This window comes from Podarcis cretensis (assembly GCF_951804945.1).
Source record: "Podarcis cretensis genome assembly, chromosome: 2".
Classification (NCBI taxonomy): Eukaryota; Metazoa; Chordata; class Lepidosauria; order Squamata; family Lacertidae; genus Podarcis; species Podarcis cretensis.
Window position 1 is genome coordinate 82311496 of NC_137171.1, and position 19029 is coordinate 82330524.

The following is a 19029-nucleotide window of genomic DNA, read 5'->3' on the forward strand; positions in this document are numbered from 1 at the left end:
GTTTTCCTGTAAAGGAAAATGAACAAGCCTTGACAGTATTCCTTTTCTCAGCAGAGTCAAGGATTAATAGACAAAAAAACCAAAATGAGAGGATAAAAGTGTCCTTTTCTCACATATATCAGTGAAGCAAGAATTAAAAACAAAAGCAATAGCATTCCTATTTAAAATTGTGTGCTAAAAACCTTGATGTGTGTGACCCAACTTTTGTAGCCCATGTTTCAGTAACGTTTTGAACTGTGATCCAACCCATTGTTTGATGAGGCATTTATTCCTGGTGTTTCTGTACATCATCTGAAACTGAAATTTGAAGTTCAGATCATGATAACGGTTTCAGAATTTTTGAGCATTTTTGAACACTCCCCTTAGCGCCAGGTGTGTTCCGCGAGTCGGAGCGGCAAGGGGGCTTGCTCAGCTGTAGGGCTGGGTGATGTGTCTCACCTGCTTCTTCCTCCCTACCTTATTTCATCCTTAAAGAGGAAGTAGGAAATAAGATGCAGAGGAAGAATCAGTCAAGAGACATTTCAGACATTGTACAGTATATCACAATATTTAGCTGTTAATATATCACAATGTTGAAAACAAAATATCACCCAGTCCTATTCCTTGAATAAGAAAAAAAGCACATTTCATTGTCTCACACTGGGTCAAATGTAACCTGATGCTGCAGTATGTGTAGTTGCAAAATGAATCAGATTCAACATGGAATTAAACATATGTACATCATTTTATTTGTATACCGCCTTTCTATAGTTAAAACTATGCTCAAGGCAGCTTACAACATGAAAAAAAGTAATTACAAACATAACAAAAGAAAGTGGTCATAAACAATAAATTAAACATAAAAGTACACAACCAAATTGAACAATTTCCACATAAATCATGAAAGATCTAAAATAAATATACACAATATTAATATCAATAGCAGCAGCAACTCCCCCCCCCCCCGTTGATCACATCCAAATATCTAAAAGCTCCCCATTGGCTTTCAGCTTTTCTCTGATGACTATTGGATGTGAAGATGGCATCAGTTCTCCAGAGAAGGCACAAACTCCCCATGCAGAGACCTGAAATATCTCTGCGAAGCCATGTAGGCAGTAGGGATCACTTTAAGTTTCTGCTGGATAGTTGTTCATCAGGATACATATCTGCCAAATCATTTCAAGCAATAGACCATGGACATCATGAACCATGACAAAATTGAACTATTATATTACATTCAGTATTATGTTCACTTTCTGCAATCCTATATAATTAGTGCCAAACTAGATGATATGTGAAACACATGGTTTGGGTTTTGCTTATCTTGTTTCTTGTTTCTATTAAATAGCAGCTGCCAGGGGTCCATTCAGGATTGAAATGGCAGTGTTGCAGGGAGGAGGAAGGCTTAACCTTTTATCAATGCCACAATTCTAATGAAAACCAGCCCTTCAAGGTTGTTGTTGGGCTTTGGTAGGCTGCAGATGCCAATAATAGCTTCTTTTCCACAGGAAAAGATCACTTCCACTTCAGGAAGTGATCTTGGTGTAACTTGAAATTGATTAAAAAAAACAACAACCCTCGCTTATACACCATGACCCCAATATTAATTGCACTCCCTTCTTCACTGCTGCTATTTAACATAAGCAAAAACAGTTGCGTGAAATGCAGCCATGTGTTTCTTACATCATCTAGATTGGCCATTAGAAGTCACATTCAGGTTCTAGTGAAAGTGCAGAGGTGTGATAGTACTGTTGTAGCAGTCATAACTGCATAGTCTTTCATGAATCTCATCTGTAGGGATGAGTAGGTTGACTTCAATCTGTGAAGTCTGATATTATTTCATAGAAGTGGTGAAGACATGGTGAGGGTTCTGGTGGAACATCTTCTGAGCAAGTTCCACTGAAATGAATGGTACCCGCAACAGAATGTGGCAGTATATCATAATCCCCTAACAGGAATTATTCTGTTTAGGATTCTAGGCAGCCACAACTTTCTCTAGCATATTTCAGCTTTGTGTATTTCTTTTTCAACTGACACTCAAGATTCTGTGTCTCCTGGTAATAGTTGAGCATGCTGAGTTCTTACTGGGCTGTTTTGGGGAGTGTGACATGAGTTTAGATGTCATCTTTACAATAAATGCATTATCTAGGTTCTCACATTTATTGTTTAACAACACAAATCTATGCATGTCTATTCAGAAATAAGTCCCATTCAGTTCAGTGGTAGTTCTATGAGTTCAGTGAGACTTACTCCCAGGTAAGAGTATGTTCCTACAGCCTAAGGGCACAATCCAAACATCTCTCCTCTGCAGCAATGGCACCACCAAAACCAAAATGAGCAGGATGGAAGGTGGAGGGGGGCAGTGTGATTTGCAGTGAGACTGGCTCAAATCCAACACGTAAACCCAGCCCAGCACAATGGGGTGTTAAGATAGCTTCTCAATCATTTCTTGTTCCAAGAGATAATGAAGAATTTCCAATTTGGGAACACATGCTGTCATGTACCTTTGACTCATTTAAAGGGATCTAATGCATTTGACTCATTTAAAGGCATCTAATATCTGAAGAAGTGTTCATGCACACGAAAGCTCATACCAATAACAAACTTAGTCGGTCTCTAAGGTGCTACTGGAAGGAATTTTTTTTATTTTGTTCAGATTAAGGGTTTTTTTGTTTTGTTTTGTTTGAGGGTCTTTGGTTATTTAATTTAGCAGGCTGCACTGCATTGTTTTATTCCCCCACCCTCCTGAGGACAAATTGCAGCATTGAAGAGCAGACTTGGAACTCTGTCATTTACATTCTCTCCACTGTCCATCATGGGCTCCCTCTTTTCATACTGATGTGAGATAGCTTGGAAATTTCCACATAGGAACCTTAATTCTGTTGGGATATTTTGCGTAAAGGAGATTCACCCTTGTATAAGTGACTCAAGGGGACAAATCCTGCTTTTAGGTTTGACATGAACTGCCTTTCTCTCAAATATGTGTTCACACTTACATTTCATTGGTATATGCCATTTCCCCCAGGTGTAATTCCACGAAGCCATTATGCCTTCAAACCTTGGCCCTATTAAGTAGAAGGTGCTGTTTAGAATAATCATTTAATTTCTAAAGGAGAAGTACAACATAATATCTTACATATATCAGTAACGTTGAGGTTTTTAAGGGTGGGAGGAAAGATCCAACAGGATGTCAACTTAGGTATTGTGACCAAATAATTGTAAGCTGTATTTTTATTATTATTATCAGTACATAGGAGCTTAATAAGTGTATAAGGAATGAAGCATGGTGTGTGACTCGTATCACTATTGTGATCTGTGGAAACTGTTCACTTTTCTGTACAGTTTCTTTATTTTGTTTAACTGTGTGAAAAAGAAATACTGGGGTCTGGGTTTCCCCCCCCCCTCAGAAAGCCTACAGCTTCATAAATCAATATTTCTGTTACGTTTTATCTGAACCCAATAGGGAGTTTTCCAAGGAAAGAGAAAAAGCCAAGGCCAGGGGAGATTTTCAGAAGCTGCGTGAAAAGCAGCAGCTTGAAGAGGATCTCAAAGGCTATTTGGATTGGATTACACAAGCAGAAGATATTGACCCTGAGAATGAAGAGGAAGGTGATGGAGAAGGCAAACGGAATAGTATGTCATGTCTTCTCACTTTATTACTGCTAACAAAAGAATATAGTGTGCTCTAAAAATAGTTTACTGTATGGGAGAGACTGTTGCTCACATAATAGCGTTATACTCTGATGTCTGTAACGTAATTCTCCCCTCTCCCCCACCTGTAGATAACTGTTTCTGTTGTAAATGACTACTTTCTTTACCTTCACTCTAACATTATTATGCAGCAGCCAGATTGCTGGCTGGGCTTGCCTTTGGAACACATATAAACTGCTGCATTGGCTGTCAGTTCAAGGTGCTCATGCTAGTGTTTGCAGCTCCAGATGACTTAGGCCCATATATCAGAGAGAGCTCCTCCCAGGTGTTATAATCAGCAGCTTAGCAGTTCCACATCTGTCAGAAGTTTGCAGGTGGTGGCAGCATCAGAGAGCATCAGTCGTGGTGCACCTGGTTTCTTTGCTATACAAGTTTCAGCGAATGCTGAAGATGCACCTCTTTACCCTGTCATTTGACACCTGATACGTGTGTTTTCAGGATCCACCCTATGCCTATGAATGTACTCTGTTTTAACTGTTTTTAATTCTGAATTTTAAATTGTGGTAGCCCTAGGACCTGCCGGTGAAAAGCGTGTTATCAATGTAATAATAACAATAACAACAATAATAGATTGCAACCTCAGTTACATTTTGTATTAATTCAAGATGTTATGTTAAAAATGTACATGCACATATATGTATTTGCAGGGTTGGCATGTACAGAACTTGCATCCTTGAGATCTAGCAATGAGTTGCAAGAGCCATTTTCGGCCCTAAAATGTCAGACTGCATTTTATGTTACTTTAAATTTTACTGATGAATGTCAACACTAAGATTGTTATTGTTTTATTTTGACAAACTGTCAAAATAAATGGGGGTATATTACAGCAAGCAGTAATTTTCTGAAGAGCAATTTTTCTACATAGTGTTAACTGTTAACATAATAGTGTTAACTATTAGAGGACCAGGCTAGAAATTGCTGACCTGACAGCTAGTTTTGCATAGAATCAAAAATCCTCCTTAACATTTAGGTTTTCTTTAAGCTGCTTAGATAGAAGAGCTGGCTAGCTGGGGAGCCCCTTGGCTTTTCAATCTTCTTCCTGAAGCCAGAGATAGCTGTAGAACAACCCCCAAATTGCCTATCAACATCTTGTGGATGTAGAGAAAATTGGTCCATCTGGAGATCCATCCCTTGGTGCTTCTAAAAGGGAAACAGCAATTTTAGCCACTTGCTTGGCTAATTTTAGAGGCAATGATATCTGTCTCAAGCAGTGATCCTACTATTATCAACCTCTGCAGAGATGTTCTTTGGCCCTGATCAAGCATCCAGTGTCTTTGTGTGTTACTGGTAATGGTGTCTTAAAGCAGCAATCTGTGCCATATCAAGCACATCCTGTAATGGAACAGTTAATCTGTTAGTAATATTGCCATGGAATATATTTCAGAGTAAGCTACTCAGAACATTCTGAATATTGCTACGGAAAATCTTTGAGTAACATAAAATTTAACAAGGAAATCATTAAAGTTGCTGGGCTGCATTATTATTATTTGTGCTCTGTTAAGAAACCTGCCTTTCTCAAAACACAATCTATAGTGCTCTGCCATATCTCTCCTTTTTATTCTCTCGGAACATTCTGCCACTTAAAATGCCATTGTGTGATACTGTAGTTAGATTACAGAAAATTAATTACTCCCTATCTTATGTGAGAATGACATGCACTTTGTCAACTGATTTCTTCAATGAGTGTAATAAGAGTGATGCTGGTTGGCTTTAGTGATGTGAATTTTTTTTTTTGCACTTCTGCTGCAGCAACATAATTTGTTTTCATTGCTGTAGAATGCGATGATGTGGAAACGACCAGTTTTAATACAACTGACCCTTTTAACTTAGCTTTAAAAAGGTAAATGGACCCCTGACAGTTAAGTCCAGTCGCAAACGACTCTGGGGTTGCGGCGCTCATCTCACTTTACAGGTTGAGGGAGCCGGTGTTTATCCACTTCCGCAGACAGTTTTTCTGCGTCATGTGGCCAGCATGACTAAGCCACTTCTGGCGAAGCCAGAGCAGTGCATGGAAACGCCATTTACTTTTCCTGCCAGAGCGGTACCTATTTATCTACTTGCACTGTGTGCTTTCGAACTGCTAGGTTGGCAGGAGCTGGGACCAAACAACGGGAGCTCAGCCTGTTGCGGGGTCTCGAACCGCTGACCTTCTGATCGGCAAGTCCAAGCGGCATGGTTGTTTAAACCACAGTGCCACCCACATCCCAACTTAGCTTTATGTTACTTCTAATCCACCGTTTTGCAAGGTGCTTTATTGTCTTGCTAGTCTTCAGAGTAACTCTGCAAGTCCATTGTTAATTCCCAGTTTTCTTATTCTGGTTCTGAGATAGAGAGAGTTGGATATGATCAGGGCTGTGTCAGCCATGGGGAAACTGGTATCTGTATGTGCAGACCAATCCTACACACACTTACTTGGAAGAAAGTCCCACTGTGTTCAGTGATGCTCCCCCCCCCCCAGGTTAATGTTCATAGAATTGTAGCCTTAATATTGCATATACAAATCCACCCTGCTCTCCTTTGAAATAGACAACACTGATAGAGTAGAAATACTATTGGTTTTAAAACATGTGCTAAAGTAGCTGGCCTTCCCCCTTATTTTTGGTCCTCAGATATTATTGGACAACAACTGTCATCAGTCCTTGGCCATTTTGGCTAATGGTCAAGGAAGATGAGAGTTGTAGTCTTGCAGCATCTGCGGTATCCAAGACTGGGGAGAGCTGCTTGCCAGCCTGGATAGAAAAAACACAAATCTCAGGTATCAGTGCCTTTGACGAATTGTGTGCTAGCATCCATGTGCCATTTATGTTTGTGGGAGTTGACACATTCAACCCAAGCAGGCAAAACAATTAACTTGAGTTGAAAGACGAGCCTGATTTGCAGTTCTGTGAATCAGCCCTTAATCTTTATACTCTACTGTAAAGATACCCTTGTAAAACTATCAGGATGCTAATTACTAATCACTGAATAGAAAGCGGTTTATGATCTGTGCAACTGCCAGCAATGACTCACCTCTGTTCCCTCAGGATCTATTGTGAGCCCTCCCCAGCTTGGCCAAGAATTACTGTAAGGAGTAAATTAATTTAAGCAAGAATATAGTTACTACGATTACTTCAAAAACTAATCAAAATTCTGCACCAAAGAAAATTGGTTTTAGGAGCACAGGAAGCTGCTTTACCAGACTATTGGTACATCTAGCTCAGGGGTCTGCAACCTTTAAGACAAAAAGAGCCACTTGGACCCGTTTCCGAAGAAAAAAAAACTGGGAGCCGCAAAATTCGTCATTATAAAAATAACTTTTTTGTCACTTTTTTATTATTTCTTTGTTTGATCCCTCAGAATTACTCCTCCTCATAGAAATAAACGTTAAATTAACAAGTTACCTTTTTTTTGTGTGTGTGTTCTTCACTCCCCTTCAAAACAGTGACCAGCGTACATGCCCCTTACAATGTAGCGGGCGGGCGGGCAGGTGACGTCGGGACGGTGCGTGACTAACGCACGCACCGCCCCCATGCAACATCACAGCCAGTACAGCGCCCGCCACAGTGGGGAATGTCGGGGCGCACAATGCGCCTCCTCCCCTCGCTAGTATCTGCCCCGGAGCCGCGGCAAAGGTGTAAAAGAGCCACATGCGGCTCCGGAGCCGCGGGTTGCAGACCCCTGATCTAGCTCATCCAGACTTCCTTTTGTGCAGCCTTTCTAGACACAGGTCCACACTTTAAAGTCCTGTGTCTGCACACTTTTTTCCTCTTGAAAGCTGAATTGCCATTTGTTCCGATTCAGCTTTAAAGGGCTGGTTTTCATGGGGAAAGCACTGGGACAAAAAAAAAAAAGAAAGAAAAAAAGAAAAGAAAAAGAAGTACTCAGACACAGTGCTTTAAAGTGGGGACCTGTGCCTAGAAAGCACAGTAAATAAGCCCTGGCAGTGCCTCTCCAGGCTTTCAGATGCTAGGCATCCCCATTTTTATCTGGTGAATTGAATTCAGGACCTTTTGCACGCATGCTTGACAACTCGGCTACAGCCCTGCAACGTGTATCAATTACAGAAATTGCATTGGCATATGCGTGCTTTATTTTATATAATTCTGCTTCTGATAGCCATAGGAGAGCTGCCTGTGCAGCTACTCTCCTCCACAAACATACCTTTTGGCTTCTGAGATTTCGCCTGGGAGGCTTAAGAGGGAGGAGATGATCGGGTGCTCTTAATGAAATCCAGAAGCCTTGCCACTTTAGTCCTCTCAATTTTACACAGTCCTAGATTTAGGCTGCAGTTGCTGATAGCAAAGCCAGTATAGTCCTCCTGTGTCATGTAGCATCTCAACTGGCATTGCACTGAATGTGGATCCTTTATTGTCTTTTGCACTGCTGCTGCTGCCACCTGCTGTTTTATTGACGGGGTTGCATGTGTTTAACATGAAGGGGTTACGTTGGCCGATTTATTAGACGACAAGAAGAAAAGCAGATTTAGATGTTGCCGTGGGTCAAACAAACATGGTAAAAAATGTGTTCTGTTTTGCAGTGGATGTGTTTCAATCTAGGCAATGAGTTTTGAGTGCTGTTGTTTAAATTCTCAAACACCTGGGAGTAAATATATTCCCTAAATTGCATGTGGACACACATCTTGCATGGAAGTGATTTGCTGCTTGAATGCATGCTTCAAAGAGATTGTTGCTGCAGTGCAACAACTGTAAGCTGAAATTTCATTATACTCATTTAAATTTCCATTGAATAGCTCTCAATCAAGTTAAAGCATATAATCTAGAAAGGCAAATGAGTCAGTTATGAGTACATCACTTTAGTTTCAATGTGATGAAAACCATAAAGCGTTTAAAGCTCTCAGGATATGATGGCGCATTGACCAAGAACAAGCTTTCTCTTAAAAACAAGGACATCTGGTAGTTCCGCCAATGGCGAAAATGTATGTTTGCGGTGTTGTGCAGTGCCAGCAGAATGAACTGTTTTCCTTGGATATATTCTGTTTTCATGGATATATTGTTTTCATGGATATATTGGAACTTCTTTCTTTGCTTTGTGGGACAGTCCAGAGGCTTGGTGGCTTTTCATGCAAATAAATTGAAGGACTTTTCTGGATAATGTTTGCTTTCTCAGAATTATCCTTCGCTAGGCCCGAACCAGTGTTGGTAGTGATTGAAATGTGGGTAGCTATGTTGGCAGGGTGGCGTGGGGCATTGAAACATTCACATGTTATATTTTTTAAAACCCAGGGAGACACACGCTTCAACATTAGACAGGGGGACACAATCCCTAGAAATTAATTAGAGGCAGAGAGTAGCCTTTTAAGTGTTCACCACCTTTCAAGTGGTTAAATGGTAGAGTGGAGAAATTCTCACTCTCTGGTGAATGAATGAATGAATAAAAATAAAATAAAATAAAATAAAATAAAATAAAATAAAATAAAATAAAATAAAATAAAATAAAATAAAATAAAATAAAATAAAATGTGTAATTGCTTAGAATTAGTAGTGTTGATGCAGGCGTTATTGAATGGTGCTTGGTGACAGTGCCATGCCACAGTGAGAAAGGACTGAGAAAGTGTGATAGATAACAGAATCGAAACATTGATGGAAGAAGTCTGAATCCTGTGCAACAAATGACTAACAGTTCAATCTTAGGCATGTTTACTCAAAAGTAAGTTCCCATATGATCTGTGGAGCTTACTCCCAGTTAAGTGTGTATCAGATTGCAGCCCAAGATGTATACTGATTGCTTGGAAAGCCATTAAATTAAACAGAGTAGATCATAATGAGAGTTGTTTGACAAAAACTCAAAAGGATTGTGGACCCCACTACCCAAGATTAATGCAACCCTGCTAGCCACATATCTTGGCCTTCATTAGGTGATTTTGCTTGCTACCAGACTGACTAAAAAGAGGGAAGGGTTCTCACTCAGTGGCGTAGCGTGGGCTGTCAGCACCCGGGGCAAGGCAAGTAATTTGCACCCCCTAACCCATGGATTTGCGCCCCCTAACCCTAACCCCCAGATGTTGCGCCCGGTGCGGCCGGCCCCCCCTGCACCCCCCACGCTACGCCACTGTTCTCACTTACACCTGGCAGATCACAACACATGGTTGTGAATTAGGCACGGTGTTGTACTCAGGCTGGAGTGAGCCATAGACAGTATATGTTCAACCTAGCAGTACTTCAGATCTTTAATGGAGGCAAATATTGTGCAAAACATTGACACCTGAGGAAATTGTTTAATTAGAACAAGTACCAAGATAATAAAAGCTGTCAGAATTGTCCCTGACAAAACTTGTGAAGATAGTGAAGGCAGAAATGTTCTAGGACTGGAACTGAGTCCTGGTAATTTAAAAGCCAGTCTATTGTTCGTTTGTTTGTTCTGCTTTAGGTGACAGCCCGTCTTTGTGGACTGGCAAGAAATTGTCTCTCTATTCTGTGTGCTGAGGCAATAATTTCATCTCAGCTGCCATGTGAAGCATTATCAATTTTCTCTATATCCTTGCTCCTCTGGCCCTGTGCAGACATTCTTAAAATACGCACAGTCAATGGGTTAGCCCCACCTCTAACCTCCATCTACAGATTGAACCAGTTCACTTGTGAATGCTATATTGCATGGGCTTAATAATCCTTACAACAACATCATGCAATAGGTCAGTGCTATTACCCCCAAGCGGTGTGAGAGAGCTGTGCATGGCAGAGGCAAGATTAAGACCAGGAGCTTCCTGGTGCTTGTAGTTAATTCTTTTAGCTGCTACCATACCAACATAAGCATGGGTGAACATGCTGAGTCTTAGAAAAATGTAAACTGTTGTGCTCTGCCTTTTGCATTAAGAAGAGCCCCGCTTTTGGGAAGCCCACAAGCAGGACATGAGCACAGCAGCCAGTCTCCCCACTCGCTACTACGATTGCAACTAAGAAGATCAGTGCCCAAGGCACAGAGGTGCTTTTCCATTTGTGCACTTCTATAAGCTCTTTGTGCTGAGCTTATAGAACAGGGCAGCCCAAGTTTTCATGCCCAGTGGGCAGAACCCAGAGGGGAGGGGGAAGTGAGCCCAAAATATGAGGGGTCCCCCCCTTGCCCTCACGTTGCCTTGCTTTGGGAAGGCAGCATGAGGCTCTGGCAGGATCCTACAGCTCCCCCACCTTCTTCCCAAAGCTGGGAAAGTGCTAACTAGGCTTTGGGAAGGGGAAGGGAGAACTCTAGGACCCTGGCAGAGCTCTTATGCCTCCTTCCCAAAACCGACTGCTTCATCTCTTTTACCCTGCTTTGGGTAGGGGAGGGGAGGGCTTGGTGGGGCCCTAAGTGTTGCTGAGGGTCACCAAAAAAGGCCCCACGAGCCACATGAAGCCCTCAGACCGTGCATTGCACCATCCTGGTTTAGAAGGTACACGAAAGCTCAACTGAACTTTTCAAGCTAAACTTTTTTATACTTAACTATTCCAACCCTACGCAATGGGCTAATCTGGCCACAAAAGCATCTTAGAAGTTGCGAGGGTTGTAACTTGGCTTGCTGTAAACCATTTCTATCCAAACTGGATTTGGGGTCAGCTTTTTCAGCGCAGGCTAAACAATGGAATTGCGCAGAAGAAAAAGAGTAAGCTATCATAAGCCAGCTAACTAAAGTGAACATTTTGACACTTCATTCTGCTCCCCCTGCAAGCTTTTAAATAAATACCTGTGAAATGCACAGCTTTTCTGTGCAACACACACAAAGCAAAGTGTAGCTGGCTTTGCTGAGCTAAAAATCTAATCATATCTTCTATCTTACCAACAGCAAGCATGCAAGCGAGTGAAACTGAGTCTGTGAATACGGAAAATGTTGGTGGAGATGGAGAGGGCCCAGCATGCTGTGGAGCTTTGTGGTGAGTACAAATCAGCATGGTAGGAATGTCAATGGTTTTATTTCTAGCAATCCCTGAGCAAAGGAACAGTTTTCTTCATCTAAGTTTTCGTGTGTGTGTGTGTACACACGCTATTAGTGCTGTTAATTTATTAACTGAAAACTCTGAGGAAGATTGTCTTTGAACAAAAATGGAGTTCTCTGAGATGTGGCAGATTAAAATGATGTACATTTGTTGAATAACTCATTGAAGCTTATTTAAGTTGGTAGTCCTTTACTGCTTATTTTGTAAATCAGAAATCTGTAGGGAGTGTTCAGCTGCTAGAAATTGCACAGGGTATGGATGCTATTATCATGTGTTGTTACCTAACAATTCAGACAATGTTTTATGATAATCCCCATTCGCTCGATAAGTACATTCAAACCATGATTTGTACCAGTGTGATGTAGTGGCTAGATTTAGACCTTGGAAACCTGAGTTCAAACTCCTGCTCAACCCTTTCAAGCTCAATGTATGGTACTGGGCAATCATTTTCTTCCAGCCTACATTGCAGGGTTGTTGGGGGGGGGGATCTGCTGTAAGTGCCATGGAGGAGTGGTGAGATAAAAGCAGGTAACCACGGTTTTTTGATCATGAAATTTTGATTATAATCTGTTTCTGAACCACTTTGACATTGGTGTCTTAATAGTATTGTTACTGATATGCTTTGGTAAAAGATCAATTCAAAAAGACAATGTTTCCTATGTATGTAAAATATGCAAGCTTTTATTGTGCTGATCCCTCAAAAGCAGTAAAAAGGTGCCATTATTTTGCAATTTACACCAATAGAACATTTCTGTATCAAGCAGACATGCAAGATTGAAATAATTTTAAATGCTTTTAATTTCCAACATAGCTTTCAAGGGAGAAGGAGTTGTGTAAATAATTGTTACGTATTTTCTTTAAAAATATGTTTTCCTTTTCTTTTAGTCAAATTATCTCAAAATCCAAGTTCAGGTCAGTATTCTTCTCTCTCTTTTCCATCACTTTCCCCCTCTACCTTAACTGTTTCCTGTTAATCTACACATATTATGTTTGAATATGACTGAATCTTTTTTAAAAAATGGGTTAGTGTATGGCTGACTATGACTGAATCTTTTTTTAAAAATGGGTTAGTGAATGCACAAGAAATGTATACAGCATCATATGCTATCTAACAACATTTGGCCACAAAAACTTGAGCAGGTAATTAAACAACTAAGCAATAATGGCTTAAAGAACACAAAGAGCTGCCATATACCGAGTCCATTGGTCCATTAATCAAGCTCAGTATTGTCTGTATTATTATTATTATTATTACTATTATTATAGCTTTCCAGAATTTCAGGCATGTTTCCCCCCAGCCCTATGAGGAGATACTGGTGATTGAACCTGTGACCTTTCAATTCGAAGTGGGTACTCTACTACTTCCCATTTACATGATTGGTCCTATAGAAATGGGATAGTTTTTAAAATTCAGCATGTGGAGCACAAGAGAGCAGGTCGCTGCTCTGAGGAGTTTCCAATTTAATGTTGACAAAAGGAAACAGCAGAGGAAGGGAATGCAAATGGATGGGGGAGTAACAAGAAAAGAATATGCAGCTGTTTTAGTTTCACATGCTGAGGTTTGGACACATGATAAGTAATGAAACAATCTTAACCTTATTGTGCAGTACTCTGCTTTTGTGCAGCTTTTAATTGCTTTGTTAGCCACCTCAGTTGCTTTATATGAGGAAGGCAGAGTCTAATACAGTGGTACCTTGGGTTACATACGCTTCAGGTTACAGACTCTGCTAACCCAGAAATATTACCTCGGGTTAAGAACTTTGCTTCAGGATGAGAACAGAAATCGTGCTCCGGCAGCGCGGCGGCAGCAGGAGGCCCCATTAGCTAAAGTGGTGCTTCAGGTTAAGAACAGTTTCAGGTTAAGAACAGACCTCTGGAACGAATTAAGTACTTAACCCGAGGTACCACTGTACAGTGGAACCTCGGGTTATGTTACCCTTGGGTTGCGAAAGCAGCAAACCCCAAAGTGTTTCGCTGCATGCGCAGAAGTGGTCTCTCCATTTGCGAAAACTTTGGGATACGGCCGGACCTCTGGAACGGATCCCATTCGCAACCGGAGGTACCACTGTATTGTTACTATTAATGAGAATTATGCGTCTGATGTGGCTTCTTCCTCCGCCTCAAATCTACTAGCCTTTAGATCAATGTGAACTCTTCCACTCCTCCACTTACCCTTCCACTGACTTTTTCAGCGTTCCTGAAATGTGTTTCATGAATGGGCAGAATAGATTCTCCCCCAACCCAATACAAAATATTGTATTTTGAATGACTAAATCTTCTAGGCATGCTTCAGAGTTCACTCTGTTCTTTCAACTTGCATACAGTTGACTTGGCTGAAATAATTTTTTGTGTGGGAATTTTTGTACGGTTTTTGGATATATATGGTTAAAATCTATTTGGGCTGATAACTTTCATCAGAGTAGGAAAAAAATGTTGTTGTTATTAATTTTCTATACTACCCTTCATCCGAGGATCACAGGATGGTTTACAATATGAAAACAGAAAACTACATTCCATAGTAGCAAGCAAAAACAATACCCACCCACCCACTCTCCACAACACAGTTTAAAAGGCCATAGATTGTTCAACTAGCCGAAGGCCTGGAAGAAGAGGAATGTTTTGCCTGGCGCCTATAGATGTGTAATGAAAGTGCCAAATCAGTGTCGCTGGGGAGAACATTCCACAAGCCACTGCAGAAAAGGCCCATTCTGGTGTTGCCATTTTCCAGAGCTCTCTTGGAGGAGGCACATGAAGAAGGGCCTCAGCTGATGATCACAGGGTCCAAGTCAGTTCATATGAGGAGAGGCAGTACTTGAAGTATTTTATGCCATATTCCATGGATGCTGCTTTGTAATGTGTCAGAATCACAACAAAAATATTTTTATTTCTTTTGAAATTCACCCAAACAATATTAATGTCCTTTTTCTTTAGGCAGATATTTAGAAGCACAATAAAAAAAATCAGTCATATTCTCAATATGGTATCTTGCTTTGTTTCTTAACTTTGCCTTTGTTCACATTAAAAACTAAGAATACAAATACAAGTAGCTTGTATTCTTCTCTAAAGTTTCTTACCTTTTAAAAAAGCTTTCTGCAAAATATCTCAAGGTTGTTGTTTCCTTATCTGCTTCTCTTTCTATAATTTAATCAATCAGCTATACAACTAAATATCTTAATCTTGAACTTAAAACTCTTAAAAACTATCAATACCGCATTCATTGGATTTTGGATTTCTCCTGGTAGGAATCTTCGAAATGGTTTTTTTCCTTCCCTAGACTCAGCAGTGAAGAAAATGACAATAACTATGGTTATATATACAGTGGTGGCTAGATGTATCTAAAGATCTATAGCTCAGGATTTCTAAAGCCAGTGTGGTGTAGTGGTTAAGAGCGGTAGTCTTGTAATCTGGGGAACCGGGTTCGCGTCTCCGCTCCTCCACATGCAGCTGCTGGGTGACCTTGGGCCAGTCACACTTCTTTGAAGTCTCTCAGCCCCACTCACCTCACAGAGTGTTTGTTGTGGGGGAGGAAGGGAAAGGTGAATGTTAGCCGCTTTGAGACTCCTTAAAGGGAGTGAAAGGCGGGATATCAAATCCAAACTCTTCTTCTTCTTCTTCTTCTTCATAAGAAGAATTCTATATTTTCTCGCTCACAGAAAATCTACTGTCAGGGCTGAAATATGCCCCAGTCCATGTGTGCTTACTGCACCTTCACTTCCTTCTTTAATATGGAGCCCTAGATGTTTTTGCTTATGGCCACACAACTTCATGCATTTAATAGACTTTAGTCTACCTAAACACCTGTTGTTACACCTGTTGGTTTTATTCACTTTCATAACTTAATGGGGTATCTTAACCTTGCATGAGTAGTTGTTCTTGTACACAGTGGTATTTTTTGGGGTGAATAAAAGCCAAAGTAAACTGCGAAGTGTTCCACAATTGTAAATGGTACTTCCTGCAAAAAGGTGATTTTATGAAAGTAGACAGGTTTGCAAGGATGTGGAAGCTTAAGCATAAGGAATGTTTTTTGCAATACAGTGGTACCTCGGGTTACAAACACCTCGGGTTGCAAACACTTTGGGTTACAGACTCTGCTAACGCGGAAGTAGTACCTTGGATTAAGAACTTTACCTCAGAATGGGAACAGAAATCACGTGACGGTGGCACGGTGGCAGCGGCAGGCCGCATTAGCTAAAGTGGTACCTCAGGTTAAGAACGGTTTCAGGTTAAGAACGGACCTCCGAAACGAATTACCGCATTTTTCGCCCCATAGGACGCACAGGCCCATAAGGCACACCTAGTTTTTTGGGGGGGAAATAAAGGGGGGAAATTATTTTTCCCCCAGGCGCAGGACTGGGGCGGGGGAAGCCCAAGCTTCCCTGGACCCCAGCCCCCAGAACAGGCAGCTCTCCACAAGCCGTGGGAGCCCAGTGCCGGGCTCCCACCACTTGTGGAGAGCTGCGCAAAGCTTGAAGCCTGGGTGCGCTGAGCTCAGCGCGCCCAGACATGCAGGCAACTCTCCGCAAGCCGTGGGAGCCCAGCACCAGGCTCCCACCGCTTGCGGAGAGCTGCGCGAAGCCTGGAGAGTCCGAGAGCGATGGCGAAGTTGCACGCAGCTTCGCCATCGCTCTCGGAGCTTGTGGGGCGGGGGAAGCCGGAGCTTCCCCCGACCTCAGCCCCCAGAACGGGTCCCAGAGCGATGGCGAAGTTGCGTGCAGCTTCACCATTGCTCTCGGAGCTTGCCGGGCTGGGGGGATAGCTTCCTGAAGCCTAGAGAGCATTCGCCCCATAGGACGCACACACATTTCCCCTTCATTTTTGGAGGGGAAAAACTGCATCCTATAGGGCGAAAAATATGGTAAGTTCGTAACCAGAGGTACCACTTGTAGTGTTGAAGCTGCCACCATCATCCTGCCGCCATCCTAGAGGGATAGGGGTTGGTGTGAATTGCATGGAAACCTTGGCTCTTCCTCACTGGCAAATTCTAATAGGCTCTGTGGTCCCAGCATATACCTTCTTCATCCTAGTCAGCTTTAGCACTTCCTCTGAAGACTGGTATAGTTCATTACCAAAGATCTGGAGTGGCCATAATATTGTGATATGAATAATGTATTTGTGACCTTTCCTCACCATCAGATGTAAATACAACATACATTCACATTCAAGGCGTAGCTGTGACAGTTTATGTTCATTTGACTCCCAAAGATTAGCAGCACACCATAGTCCCAAAGATTAGCAGCACACCATAGCAGCACACCATAGTCATTTTTAATTTGCTCCTGAGTCTTGTTTTTATTTGCTCTTGAGTCGAATGTAGCATAGTTCCAAAATATTTTAAATGTATTGGAAACCTCATGAAATGCCCGTCTTTATAAGACAGGGGACTAAGAGGTAGAATGTGGCAGCCACAGATAAAGATGAAAAAGCTTTGTCATTAATGGCAACAATATGAGAGCAGCAAATCCTGACTCCATTTCATCTTCACATTTCTTCCTTTTTAAAAATCAAGTATAAATAGTATCCTTGACTTTGCCCCTAATTTTAACCTGAAACTAATTTTAAACTAATCCTGATTTGCATAATCTTTATTCAGACATGATTTTTTCCCTGTCTGATCCAGAAATGTCTATGTGAAGCAGTGGAATGTATACTAATTGCTGTTTGTTAGACTCTTAAAACATACAATTGTTGATACCTCATCTTGAGGAGGTGGGAAAGGGGCATGAGATTCATTTTCCTGTTCCTAAAGTATATGATTGGTGCTGCCACAATCGATGGTAACAACCTTGTCTGTTCATTGCTGCAGAATCCACTGCCACAGCAGATGGGTGTAATGCTTGCTATGTAGACTGCTATTGAAGACTGTTCAGAAACTTCTGTTGACCAAGAAAGCTTGTCAGAACGTTTATTGGATCAGACAGAATGGATCTGGATCCAACTCTGATACTGTAACCTGTAGTGGCTGCTTATTTGTTTCTGAGATTAGTTCAAAGTGATGGTTCTCACGTTTAAAGCCTTAAACACCCTGGGACCAAAGTGTGTTAAGAATTGTCTACACCTATCACATCTACCGGGTCCTGGAGATAAATCTACCGGGTGTCTGCTGTATCCCCCAACTAACTGAGTTATGGCACATGGGCACGAGAGCAGGGTTCTTTCTGTGGTTTAGTTGCACCAAGACAGGCAACCATGATGTCTTTACCTAGAAAAAAATTCCTCAAGCCTAATTTTTGTGGTTTTATTCTGTGCTGTAATACGTCTGCTGTTTTATATTTTAGTCGACGTTGGCGTCGATGGAACCGATTCAATAGAAGAAGATGCAGAGCTGCTGTCAAATCTGTTTCGTTTTATTGGTTAGTTATTGTACTGGTCTTCCTGAACACATTAACTATCTCATCTGAGCATTACAACCAGCCTGATTGGTTGACACAAATACAAGGTAAAATGAAAATTTTATTCATTCAGTAACAAATAGAATACTGTTATAGACTTAATACAAAGCCATTTATTTATTTAGAATTTTGTAGACATTCTGGGTTGTTTAAGCTTTGCGAAAAAGAACAATGGGAAGGTATAAGCAAATTTTTAGCCCCATGTAGTTGTTGCAGCTAGAGTTTATCCAGGTTAGATGGATTGCAATCCACAGATTAGATGGGTTGCAATCTAGGCTAATTTGAACTTGCAGTTTACTGTAGTCAAATGGATTGTGGACTGTAACTGTGTGCTGTTATCAAGCACCTCTGGTCTGTGTCATTGAGAGGTTTTTCTGGGCCTACTACAAAATTTGTACTAGGGTATTTGTACTCACACGATACAACAAAGCAGACACTGTATATGTCAATCTTGGTGCATACATCAGAATCCCACTAAACTTTGAATCATTTCTGTACTAAAGGTAAAACTGGTGTATTTTAAGAAGGAAATGAAAATTTGCTAATGCTGTGAACCAAACTCCTTTATTTCTGAGCTGTGGTTTGGTGGGGATAGGTTGCATCATCATAGCTTGAGAAGAATGTGGAGTGAAGGATTCTGTTTGCTAAAAGTGGTCAAAATAGAAACTGTCACTGTTTTCTGCAGAACATATGAAACTGAATCAGAGGTGTAAAAACCAATATAATTTTCTGAATATTTCCCCTCTAGATATTGCTAACAAAGTTCTTCTGGCTTTATTCACCTGTGAAATGTTGGTAAAAATGTACAGTTTGGGCCTGCAGTCATACTTTGTATCCCTATTTAATCGTTTTGACTGCTTCGTGGTATGTGGCGGCATTGTTGAAACCATCTTGGTGGAGTTGGAAATTATGTCACCCCTTGGAATTTCAGTGTTCCGCTGTGTCCGTCTCCTCCGTATTTTTAAAGTAACCAGGTAAGATCAAATTAAAGGCAATGAGCTTTTTTAAAACAACAACAACAACAACTTACTGCTGAGTTCTACTGA

General features: G+C 41.2%; 1 protein-coding gene across 18 annotated transcripts in view; it reads left to right on the forward strand.

The window, feature by feature from the left end:
• The window catches only part of CACNA1D (calcium voltage-gated channel subunit alpha1 D), a 214424-nt gene that overhangs the window by 105738 nt on the left and 89657 nt on the right, over positions 1-19029 (forward strand). For all 18 annotated transcript variants that reach the window (XM_079964941.1, XM_079964943.1, XM_079964939.1 and 15 more), the window contains 5 exons: positions 3443-3612; positions 11444-11531; positions 12480-12506; positions 17870-18030; positions 18732-18957. In XM_079964941.1, the coding sequence (XP_079821067.1) occupies positions 3443-3612; positions 11444-11531; positions 12480-12506; positions 17870-18030; positions 18732-18957 (672 nt within the window). The remainder of the gene's footprint in view (positions 1-3442; positions 3613-11443; positions 11532-12479; positions 12507-17869; positions 18031-18731; positions 18958-19029) is intronic.